Genomic DNA, 13,228 nt, shown 5'->3' with positions numbered 1-13,228 from the left:
GGCACGTTCTAAGAGAAAATTGTTTTGGATGTATTATTTTTTATGTGAATGATATTTGCTGCAGTAATCATGGAAGTGAATGTAGATATTGAAATATACTATTACGTAGCTCAAGTTGTGTTATTTAACGTATTTCTTTTCAATATTACTTGCAATTGAGTACGAATGAGAGACTGTTTCTTGACAAGATTCTCAAGATGATAACTCAGCTCTGAAATGTTCACTTGAAAGACCACGTTCGGAAAAGAACGATTTTCCTACTTATGTCGCCTTTAATCACGGTGGATAACATAACAGTGTCACATGCCCAGGATATCGTATTATATGGGAACCATATTAACACACTCATAGGAAAGGGGACCGATGAATTTTTAAACCAAAATTTAAGTAAGTTTCCTAGCGTAAGGTGAACTAAAAAAAATATACGTCATTATCGGTATAGTTGACCTTTACAATAGAAAAGTATCACAAATTTTTCACGCAGAAGTTTTTTTAGATAGTTCTCGTCGCGTGTTCCAGTAATTCGCATGGAAGTCGTAAAATTTTTGTTCAAGAAAAATATTGGAAGACACTTTAGTATATAAAAAAACTGTGGAAGAATATTATATAGCAGGATCATATTAAAGTGGGTTATGTGAATCCAAGGTGGCTTGCATTAGTCCAGAATTAAATGGAGTAGTGAAGTTTTCTTTCTGACGCAATGATGCTTCGGGTTCGTTTAATCACAATATAAATGAGTTTCGTATATTACCGAATCAATATTAATGTTTAACATAAAGAGTATATTATTTTTCCTTCAGTGTTTGTCATAACCGTACAAAAATACACAGTGTAAATTACTATAATACTTCAAACGAAGTTCCGGGCTGTTACAAATATTATCTCTTTTTCGTCATCAATTGTTTCTTCACGAGGATATGCAGAACTTTTTTGTGTGTTCAAGACGCGAAACATATTTAGAAGGCCTTGGTAAATGCGAGGGGAAGGTATTTCCTAAACCTTTATTTTGTCTGAGAAATCCCTTTCTAGAGGATCACTCTTTTAATTTTACTCCATCAAGTGTGTGCTTAGGAAATCTATATATGAAACCATTAAAACTAACTACATGTTCTTTATAAAGGCTGTTCCCGAATTCTTGTCCCGTGAATATTGTTAGCTAAGAACTCGGTAATGAAACACGTAATATGAATGTAAATTCCGGACGAAGAAAGTGTGATGCCTGACATTTTACGCAACTAATGAGACGACACGTAGATAAAGAAAATATTGCATTATTTGAATGAAAAACAATGAAAATACGAAACTGATATTTCATGAAAAGGATTCTTAAGTTATATGCCGGGAAATCTTCAGCTTTAGACGTGAGACACTTTAAGATATCTGAACAAGTATTTACGTATCGTATCAGATAGATATATTTCAACAGACGTAAATATAGTTTTATGAATTAAAATTTAACATCTCGGAGTATTCAGAGGATATTATAGAGACTAGTAAAACTTGGTATACAGACTAAAATTATATAACATTATATAAAAAATTATAGCTTTCTTTTGGTTACTTGTGATTATAATAACTGTGTGTGGTAATTATAATTGCAACAGGTCCTCGTAATTACTAAATTTTCTAGCGCAAAAATTTATTCTGTTGGAAGAACACATATAACATGTTTTTTCGCATTATTGCTGTATTTTATATTTAAGCGTTTCCATTTCTTTAGTGTTTCATATTTTTTATCTCGATTTCCATTTTGTGTTTACCGAATTTCTTACAAGTTCCATAAATATGTTTTTTTTGCAGAATATCCAATGTGTTTATTTCACAAAAGGATTCTATATCTCACCCAGATGAGAAAACTAACACTTTTATTTCCTCTCCATCAAACTTGGGAAGACATACGTTGGCTATACAAGAAAAACTTCACAGCTGCCGAAATTCCGCGGAGTCATTTACTGAAGAAACCTCTTTCGGGAGACGTAAGTTATTTCACACACATGAAAAACGTCAGAGTTGTCAAATCTGTAAAAATGGGTTTCTTTACGAATCTAGCTTGGAAAGACAAATGTTTATGCACCCAGGAGAAAAAGCTCACAAATGCGTAGTCTGTGAAAAGGGACTTTTTCAACAATGTCCTTTTAAGAGAGACCTGTTAAAACACATTTATGAAAAGTCGGACAAATGGAATGTCTGTGGAAATAGTTTTGTAGAACGCTCAATAGTGAGAAGACACTTATTAATAAATACAGGTGAAAAACCTAACGAATGCCAAGTCTGTAGAAAGAGATTTAAACATTCTTCATATTTGCCAAAACACATGTTGCTACACACAGTTCGGGTGACTCAGACATGTGATGCTTCTCGAAAAGGATTTATTACACAGTTGGGTTTGTCTGCACACACAGGGGAAAGGCCTCACAAGTGCAGGGTCTGTGAAAAAGAGTTTTTAAGTATATCAGGTTTGACGACACACGTGTTAACACATAGTGATGAGAAGCTTCGCAAATGCAACGTTTGTGTAAAGTCATTCCTATTTACATCAGATTATGAGAGACACATGTTAACACATACAGATTTTAAGCCTCACACTTGCGAAGTCTGTGGAAAGGGATTTCTTAGAGAGTATGATTTAGCAAGACACATGTTAATACATACTGGTGAAAGGATACACATGTGCGAGGTCTGTGGAAAGAGATTTATTAGAAAGTCAGATCTAGCAAGACACATTCTAAAACATACAGCTGAAAAGTCGCACACATGCACACAGTGTGGAAAATGTTTTTTTTATAAGTCAAGTTTGGCAAGACACATCTTAGTACATAGTGGTAAAAACCTTCGCAAGTGTAAGGTTTGTGCAAAGACGTTCGGACCGTCCTCAAATTTGAAGACACACATGTTAACACACACAGGTGTTAAGTCTCACACATGCCACATCTGTGGAAAGGGATTTATAAAAAAGTGGAATTTAGCAACACACATTTTAATACATACAGGTGCAAAGCCGCACACTTGCCGAGTCTGTGGAAAGGGATTTACTAAAAAATCATATTTGGCAACGCATATGTTAAAACAGAAATCAAAACTCTCACACATGTAACCTGTGTGTGATCTTTTGAAAAAATATTCTTTATCAAAATATTTTAACACATATTTCAAATCTCAGAACTGATACGTCTGTGCGATTTTGTCTTTATATTTAGTATTGTTAGAATTCGCTTGTATGAAGCTCATTTCTATGATATTGTGGTGTTTATGTGTAATTATTTACTAGAGATATGTCGTTCTTTGCCGAAAAAAATTTAATAATCCAACTAATATTTGCCACCAATAAGAAAAGACATAACCTGCTACAACACGTACACAAGGAAATAGAATATTTTTCTTCATACTTTTCACTGTGAAGCACTTAATCTTAAAAATATGAAGCTAACCTCTTCTTGTACCGAAGTTATTAATTTTTCCCTCAATGTTTGATCAACCCTGCAATGTTTGTATGTCAGGCCGAGAGTCAAACCTTGGGCAACGGTCACCGTATCCCTGTCGAAATTATTTGGTAAAACTAAAGCTACGGTGTTACTGGATTACATTTGGAATATGGAATTTCTCAGAAAGAGAAATCCAAAAGCATTGTGACATAAATATGAACCTCAATATCAACCGCGTATTGCTATTTTCTCTAAAAGTTTTCCAGATATCTAGTGTCAAAATGCTGAAACACTTTAAGAAGTTAGCTACTTGAAGAGAATACTGGACTTACGCATACATACCTAAAAATTGTCCAATTTTTATTTTTGTTCCCCTTTCTCGTAAAACAGCGGTAATTTTTAGGAATTTGGTGACGTCAGGCGCGAACAGCCGTTCTATTCCCTTGCGCAAGATTCGTATTATTCTTGTCTTTTAACGGAAAGTCCTATCAAATGGGTTTATAGCTACAATATATTACGCGATAAACGCAGGGTCAATTTTTGTTATTTCATCTTTTAAATTATGACATTTATTGGATGATGTCGGCTTTTCAATACGCACAAATTTTTCGTTCGGAGAGGTATATAGTACTAAAAAATAACAGACCTTACTATTGATCTTTCTTGTTCAATGCTTTTTCGATCATGGATTTTCCCTTCAGTTTTTTAACAAAAAGTTAAAAACAGAGAACTGATAAACAAAGAAGGTCACGTGGCTTTGGAGCAAAACAGTTGGCGTGTGGGACATGTAACAAGTAACGGAAGTTTCGGTTCAAGCATCAATTTGGAGGTAATCAGTGAGTGACAGTAAAATCTTTCCAAAAGTTCTTCATTTTTAATTCTTTTTCAAAGGTAAGATGAAAAATGTAACCCAATTTTACCTTTTCCTAGCAGGTCCGTGCCGTCCCACAGGGACATATGCAGGAGCACCCTCCGAAACATCACATTATAAATAAAAAGTACTTACTAAATAATGAATTCTTAGTTATTGCTCTACTGGCAAAGCACCCGGTTAAGTAGTGCACTCTTCACATAAGGCACCCTTAGGAAACTTCAAAAATGATGGTTCTGTTTATTCTTCTGTACATCACAGTACCGTGCAATAAATACATAATGTTACTGTTCACAAAAATAGTCTTAAAGTGTACAGTACGCCCTGCGAAACATCATATAGTGGCTCTTGATAAAGAACGTGTGTTTCCTTACAAAATGCGGCCTTCGAAATACCACATTAAAAATACTTTTTCATTCTTCTACATACCGGTTTGGTATTATACATTCATACAGTTGCTACAGGCAAAAAGCAGGTAAACAGGAAAATCACTTTTTCAATATATATGCAAAGCCAGTTAAAGAATCGATATGTATTTCTCTTTTGTTAGATAATAAAGGAGTTTTTTTGTGCTGCTACTCATCTATTGCAAAACAACTTTCAGAAGCTAAGCACAATCGATATAGCGCAGTTTAAGCCTTTTAGGATATCCACTTTTTAAGGTAACTTTTGGACTTTCATTCAAACAGCCACTCCTTCCTTACTGTTCATCGTAGGATCATGGCTTGTACCTAATTTTTTTCACTATCAATCGTACTTTCCAACGGTATCACTTGCTTGTTCGTGTCATACACCAGAAACTCAAAAATCTTAAAAAAAGAAGAAATGTTTCGAAAGGAATTTTTTATTTCAAGTTTGTGCTCCTCTGGTCCAAGCTGGGCTCACGGAGGAATCTGATTTTTTCTTTAACAAAATACGACGACGTGTACATAACCTCGTGTGTAAACGTTCATTCTTGTATCTTGAAAACTGAAGTTGGGAGAAATTATTGAAAGTAAGAAAGTGACCTATTTTTTCTTTTTCATATACGCCTCATTCTTGTTTGGTCTAGAGTCATGGAACAAACGCCGCTTTCTTCAGTGTAACGAGCACTTTCAACGCTTCTACTCACTTTTAAATCGCACCAAAACACTTTAGCACTTTGGCCCGGGCCTGGGCTGACATAGGTTTATGAAGTTTTCACCACAAATACGTTTAATGTTCTTTATAAGTTTGCAAAATTGCAAATTTGTACCTTGAAAAAATAGGCGGAAGTAATTGTTGAAAGGCTAAATCTTGGTTCTCTCTCTACACACACGCACACACCCTTTCCAACGGTATAAATCACATGCCCATGTCGTATACCTGAACCGGAAAAATCGCGAAAAACCAGAAAGTTTCCTCAATCACCACCTCGGGACACTTGCACTTGTCATGCCCAGCTATAGTTTCACATAAAGATCTCAGAACAATTGCAGATAAAGCAAAGTACACACACACAATCGATATGCAAACATCCGATCTGATATCGTGAAAACTAAAGGCGTGAAGAAGTTTAAATTTGCCTTATTGAATAATAGTTAGTCACGACCCTCGACGCCAAGTTGAACATCCGGTTTGAAGACGCACCTGGGGTGTTCTTTGGTGCATCCTTGAGTTGCCTAATAAAAATAACTCGGTTTAAATACCTGTTAAAGAATCTAAATAAGCGGCCAATGTCATCCTACGCCATGGTAACAAAAGTTACCAAAAATCCTAAAAGGGTTAAATATTTCAAGACTTTTTGAGCTCTTTATTTACAAATTTGAGTCTTCCTGTGTGTTTTAGAGCACTGTTTAAATAATCAGTGCCTATTGTATTTCTAAAACATAGATATATTAATTTATTGGTATATATTTAGCTTCATTTTGTTTGACAAAAAAATTACAAGAACAAAAAAGTATTTCCCTAGTAAAGACGTTTTCACAGTTTAGCTATTTGCGTTACTGAACATTTGTGTTGGTTTATATATAAAATGTCTCCGGTATATATACAGGCTGTAACTTAATATAACACATATTGGGACGTTAATCCTGACACCCAGATAAAAAGAAAGTATACACCAACTTGATGTAAAAATACGTTGTCTCAGTGCTTTGATTAAAATTTTTCGGAGAAATGTAAGAACATCGATAACTCAAGAATAAAACGTCGAATGGAAGTTTAGTAAAAGTAAGTGGCCATTATTTTCAGTCGTAGATTCCGTTAGTGTAGAATCGGATATAGTGTAGAGGCGGCGCAAGGGTGAGAGACACTTATGTATAAGATTTCAACAACATTAAATAAACAGTACATTGTTTAAGTTAAAAGAACACTTAGAATTCGAAGGAAGACAGGTACACATGTGTGATTGATATATTGTATCTCAGTACAGAATACACTCTTGGAAGAAGAATTTAAATGAAAAGAAGTATTTAACCTATCACTATTATATCTTCTGGGTTAATAATGGCGGATGGTAAATGGACAGCTTCCTGTTCAAGGTACGAATGTGAGAAAATGAAATGCTCGATGGAATTACGTCCTAAAAATTGGGGGGATATGTTTTTTCCCAGGTTCTAATATGCCTTGGTGATGTGTGGATTACCTACACGGAGAAAAGATAAAGTGGCACGTTTGTGTACACATAGCTACATGTACGTGGCTCACAGTACTGTCACTAAGGGCATGATGCTTGGTTGCATACTACGGAACTCGTCGGTTGTGTGCCAATTGCGAGTGGCTCAAGGAATGTTGTCTTTCAGTTTTGTTGTGCAATGGCGTCAATTAGAATGTCTGTGTTTTAGTACGCATCTACACAACTTGTGAGTTATATACATAGTCCGATGCTCTTCTGTTGCGTGTGGAATTACTGTATAAAAGTATAAGAACGTTGTCTTCAATGGTAGAGGGATCTGTCCAGTCACTCAAAGTCGTGTAAAAGTGTAGAGCTTTCTGTGTTAGTAAAATTGACTCAAAGTTATTTTTTCCATTTTCGCACATTCGTAACTGTCAGGAAGCCGTTCATTTATTATCCGTCACCATTGGCCTAGAAGATAAAACTGTAATGGTTTAATACTTCTTTTCATTTAAATTCTTCCGAGAGTTTACTCTGTGCTCAGGCAAAATAGATCAATCACATATGTATATATTTCTTTCGAATTCTCTTGGGGGGCGCGGTGGCTCAGTGGTAGAGCGTTCACCTCTGGTGCTTGGGGTCCCGGGTTCGATCCCAGCCCCCGCCAAGTGAACTTTGTGGTGGACAAACACCGTGCTCGTGAGTTTTCTCGGGGTTCTCCCGTTTCCTCCCACTTTCATCATTCCACCATTTCACTCATCTCTCATCACCGTCTCCTTTAGCCTAACCGGCATAACTGTGGGACGTAAAACTTAAAGATTTCATTTCATTTCATTTTCTTTCGAATTCTCAATGTCGTGATTTGAACGACGTATTATTACTTTTGATTGTTGTTCATTTTCCTCATTCAACGTTTGAAGATATATACGATGGAATACTCCAGGTTATTTGGGACTCATCCTTGCACCGCTACTGCATTACATCCATCTAATGGAATCTACGTCTAAAAATGATGGACTACTACCTTTTGCCGGATTTCGATCCGACATTTCGTTCTCGAGTATGGCTGCTTTTGCATTTTTTCGAAAGCTTACGGGTGGTCATAGCTCCAAGGCATTTTTCCTTACCTCTATACCTTTCGTTTTATCTCGCGGACAGGAATCCCCTCCCGACATTTCCTCCATTAATTACGTTACAACATATATACATATACTGTAGTCAGAAAACGTGTTTGGAAATATACGCTATGTATTACAACACAATACACCCGCTTCAAACAGCAATTTTGCTGTTATTCCGTCTAATCCGAACAGGGTTTGGTTCCAATTATTTTGGATTAGCCGGGCTCCACTGTAGTTACAAGCGGAAATATCCGATCGCGCAGGGCAAGGCAAGTTACCATATTTCAAGATGATGTGATTGGAAACAGGCCCGTATCCAAGGGGGTCTAAAGGAGCCGGCCCCTCCTAAATTTTCACTGGCCCCTCCTTAAATTTTAACGGTAGGCTTACAAGTGAACTATAATACGGTGATGAACTATAATGTGGTTGGATCGCCCCCCCCCTAAATTTTGTGCTGGCTATGGGCCTGATTCGAAATACTCCTGACAACGTCCATGAATATTTAACCTCGTCTTGTTGAAACCATATATCTCCGTTAATTTTAGAGAAAGTTGCCTGTTGTGACTTCAAGAATATTTTTAACATTGCCACGTATTGCTCAGAATCTACAGTCACATAGTTCTTGTTGTTATCTTCACAACAGTACAGACCAATTCCGAGGTAAGAAATAGGTATGTAGGGCATCATGCTCTCACTTTTTCACTGTATGAGGGTCCTGGATAAAGTTCTTCGGGTTAATCTTGCGCCAGTAGCGAATATTCTGCTTATTCGCGTATACTGATAAGTGAAAACGGGCCTTATCACTCATTAACATGTTATGAATGGGATCTCAGTTTTCTCCCAATATTAGCAGTAGTATTTGGCAGAATTTGCCTCTGTTTACATCATTTTCAGTTCATACATGCACCTGTACTCATCCCTACAGTTTGTAGGAATGAGATTCAGTAATTACGAATGCGTCTTTCACTTGCGGCGGATATTCAAAGTACACGGAGCATTGCGGATTGTGCTCATTGGCTTTTCTTATTGGATCAAAAGGTTTTCCAGTGTAAAAATGTTCTTAGTCATCCTGAGGCTTCTTTCAGTAGTGCGGACTCTCTTTTCTCTATATTCGCAACCAATGTGTTTAATATACATATGATCAGTAGGAAGTGGATTGTCGAGGTGAAATCCGAACTGTTTAATTTGAGCAGAATTCTCACTAATCTTGTAATATGAAATAGTAATGAAATCACGTCGTTTGTCTGGCCCTCTTCGCATTCCGACTTTGTGCCATTAGATTGCAATGCAATGTCAGTAATCTTACCTTCCCACACACACTTCTACAACACCTAAGTATAATTGCGCCAATTTAGAAGTCTCGACTGAAGAACTCTGGAAATAATTATTAATAAACATTTTAGAATCCTGTTTGTAAGTTTCCTTACGGATTGAGGTTTCGTGGGTATATCGTACATACTGATAAGAAATCTAAGGTAATTTTGCGTGGATATTAAGGATATGGCGACTTAGTGGTAGAGCCCTCACCTCTGACGCTAGAGTCTTTGGTTCGATATCAGGCAATGTGTGTTTGGGGTGAACATCTGTCTGTGGGGTTCCTAGATATTCTTCTCTTTCTTCTCACATCATCGTTCCACCAGTTGTTTCATAATCATCCATTTTCATGGATCATCTGTCATCTTTAGTCTATAGAGCGTAACGTTCGCCGTAAAACTAAATCATACTTATTGTACTCAATTTTAATTTATGAAGTAGTTAAATGATACTTGATTATTTTACAAAATCCAGTAAATTTAGTAAATAATATAGTAATATTACACTTTATTTTAACATCTTACTAAATTTGTACAGGTAGCAAATATTCTTTAGAGGTATGGTTAGCGTTTCTTACGAGAACGAAGTAAACGCAACTATAATAAAAGGTCTACATAAATGACTTTCCTTCAGCCGTACTAGTTCACTTATCATATGGTACTGCGCTCTTCTTCTGTGATCGCTACTATCACCTTCTTCTGAGGTAAGTAGCTAGAAGAGGTGAATTTTTTTTTCTTAAGATATGTTCGAAATGTAAAGGATTAGCTCTTAAAATGTGTATGTATACCCGTACTTTTATTCAAGCTCTAAAAACTTTGTCACTTTATTGTGAGTACGCTTCTCTGTTGAGATTGATGAAGTTGAACAATGTTGTTCGTTTTTTTTGGGGGGGGTCTCTTTCCGGTGTCAAATAATCACTGGTTAATATTAATACGGTATACATAGACAAAACTATTTTTAACGTGTGAGTTACTGGCTTTGTAAGCTATGAGGAATTTTAATTTCGTAGAAGAGATGACAAAAATAATGCTAATCACCTTTTGCGTACCATACGAAATATTTTGTTTCAGAAGCTGTAAAACTGTTTAGTGTTTATTTATTCCTAATGAATATATCATATACACTAGAAGTGTATTCGTAATGTAACACTAAGTAATTACGTACATTTTTTTGTTTTTTTTCTATTTCTTGTTAATTCTTTTTGTATTTTTCTCAATTTGTTGTGAAATTGTAAGTAATGTAGTACAGTGAAATTTGAATCAATTTAAAGATGTACAGTATAACGTGGCTACTTTCCGTTATTTGACTGGTAGTGTGATCGAATTTGTGGTTGTAGACATTAGAATAAATCAACAAATAGCTTAATCCACTTTAAACTTATGCTTTAATGTGTAAGTGCTTAGAAGAATAGTGGTGATTTATGATTCCTTAATGTATACAATGTGTATACAATGTCAGATCAACTCTCATTATGACAAAGTGATGTAAGTGCCAATTGTGGTTCCACTGCCATTTCGTAACGTCATAGGTATACAGATTTCTTTTTAATTATGTTTTCGTCACTTAATCCAATATATTTCAGAAAATTATGTAGTGTCGGTAGAATGAACATTAACTGTATTGTCAATTATGGGTAGAGTAATAGGAGAATCTGATATTGAAGTTGGCTAGGTTTCTGCATTTGCCAGAAACTTTGCGTTAAAACAATCTTTCGAGACAGCTCCTCACTTAGTTTTTTTTTATACACTTAGTACTGTAGACTTCCGATAAACTGGCATTCTCGGGAATTCGTCAATGCAGGACTTTCGGACATTGCCTCCTGCAATCGCTAAACTCTAAGTCGTAAACTGAATACAGCTTGATGTTTGATACCAAATATTGTTGCCAGGAATGGTAGGATAATCATTCTAAATCAAACACAACCAAAATCCATTTTAAAAACAACGGATTGATAGAGAGTTACTGAGGCCTATAGCTTATATACTAACAAGATTTTTATTTAAAAGATTCTCTAATGTCGTTTAGCTTCCTAGAATCAATTACCTTTGTTAAAAAATTTATTCCTTATACAAATGAATTAGTTCTGCATAATTGATTACAGTACTGTACTGATAATAAATAACCAAGCATTCTAACAATGCGCGCCGAACATTTCTAATTAGTCTCGAATCACGTTGAATACGACATTTCAAGACGTGATCCTCTGATTTGACTTGCGTAGAAGCATTTATAGCTAAAACAAGAAAATCTCTATGATGCCGGTGGCGGACCATCGGGGATTCCAGACTAACGAAAGTCTACTGTACTTGCTATGTTGCAAAAAAAAAAAAAAAAAAAAAAATGATATGCGAAACTACGAAGTTCGATTTGTCTTGTATTTATGCAGTGGGGAATTATGGATAACAGGGATTAAGGCCAATCTTAGGTTTTCTTTTGTTTTTATTACTTCTGTTTTATCGTACAGAACAACGATTCTCAACCATTAAATTGGAAGTGGCTAATGGATAAGAAGTTCTTGTATCATATATACTCTTAGCTTTAACTTTTTGGATAACACTAGCATGTGAACATGACATTTCGGGTATGGTATTAGGTATTTCATGCTAATCTTTATATCAATGTTTTGTGTGAATATGCTTGGAATCAAATAAAAGCAGTGTGTTCGTTCATGTTGAAATGGTTATCGTTCTAGAGGTCAGTATGGAAAACTCCTGGATTGTGTTCCTCCGACTTTATATAAGCTATAGATCTATGTCGTATGTTGCCTTGCTTGTTAATTAGCACTTTCAATTTCTGAAACTGGTTATTAGTGATTTTGTTTCTGAAATAACATACGCTTTTGTTTGTATGTTCTTGTTTCCTAAATCCCGTGAAGTGTTAAAATTCCTAGGTAGATCCCAAATAATGTTGAAATTCATTGTACTAGAATATTGGGTACACGGAGTAATGTATTAAACTATTGAGCAAAACGTTCAGATCTGCCTTTTCTATCAAATAAAATTGTAGTAACTTGCTTTATTTCTGCGAGTCTTCTTTAATCAGCCTTTCTAACTTTTTTTATATCCCTTTCCTACGTTCTCGCATAATACATACTTTAAATATACCATAAAATTGTTGGCATTCTAAATTGTGGATACAATAAAACATTGCACGTTGGAATATTAGTAATCGGTTTTTCTACTACCAAATATGATTTTTCGATCCCTTTCTTTCAAATATACTTGTATTATAGCAACGGATTTTACACAGAATCACACAAGATAGTTTCACATTCTCCACATTTACCGGAGAGTAAGTCAGAACCCGAATTGTACATGAATTTGATTTTTATTACGTTTTAAAATTTTAGAATTTAACAATCCAGAAGCACGACAGTAGAATTTTCTAAAATTGTAAAAAGATTATGCTCTTTGAGACTGGTCAAATCCAAGAAGGCTATGTTATCTTAGGTGACAATGATTATCTTTTTAAACCCTCTCTAACGATAGCTATCATCAGTCTTAATGGAGAAGCGCTATGTAGATATTTAGTATAATAGTCTTCTACAGGGTTTCCACCAATCTGGAAACCCGGAAAGTTAATTCAACTTTCTCGTAAAAATTGCTGGAAAAGTCCAGGAATTTCGTGACACGCTTTAACCCTTAACGCATCAAGCCTAGATCGTCAACGTTGTTTGCCAAGCTGGGGTCTTCTAGGGACCCCAAATATTATTTTAATTTCTCAACTTTTTTTTTTTGAACTTTTCAACAAACGTATCATTGATCTAATTATGTAGGAGATATCCCAAAAAGATGTAGGGCACATACAAAAATCGAGAATAAATTGCAGCAGTATCACCAAATATCACCCTCTGGGATCCCTAGAGGAACCCGTTTGGTGTGTTAAGGTTTAAAAATCTGGATTTTCCAGGGAATTTTAAGAACGA

General features: G+C 35.5%; 1 protein-coding gene across 2 annotated transcripts in view; it reads left to right on the top strand.

Annotated features, from left to right (window-relative positions):
- Positions 1–13,228, top strand: part of LOC145684312 (uncharacterized) — a 79,578-nt gene that overhangs the window by 49,539 nt on the left and 16,811 nt on the right. The window contains exon 2 of one of the 2 annotated variants that reach the window (XM_081756495.1): positions 1,801–3,385. The exons of the other annotated variant lie outside the window; for it this stretch is intronic. Within the exon in view, the coding sequence (XP_081612621.1) occupies positions 1,801–3,094 (1,294 nt within the window). The 3' untranslated portion in view covers positions 3,095–3,385. Of the gene's footprint in view, positions 1–1,800; positions 3,386–13,228 lie in introns of those variants that run through there. 2 annotated transcript variants of the gene reach the window in all.

The sequence above is a fragment of the Thermobia domestica genome, chromosome 4 (assembly GCF_964235325.1).
Source record: "Thermobia domestica chromosome 4, izTheDome1.hap1.1, whole genome shotgun sequence".
NCBI classification, from domain to species: Eukaryota; Metazoa; Arthropoda; class Insecta; order Zygentoma; family Lepismatidae; genus Thermobia; species Thermobia domestica.
The sequence above is the reverse complement of the archived record's forward strand: the minus strand, read 5'-3'. Positions and strand labels throughout refer to the sequence as shown.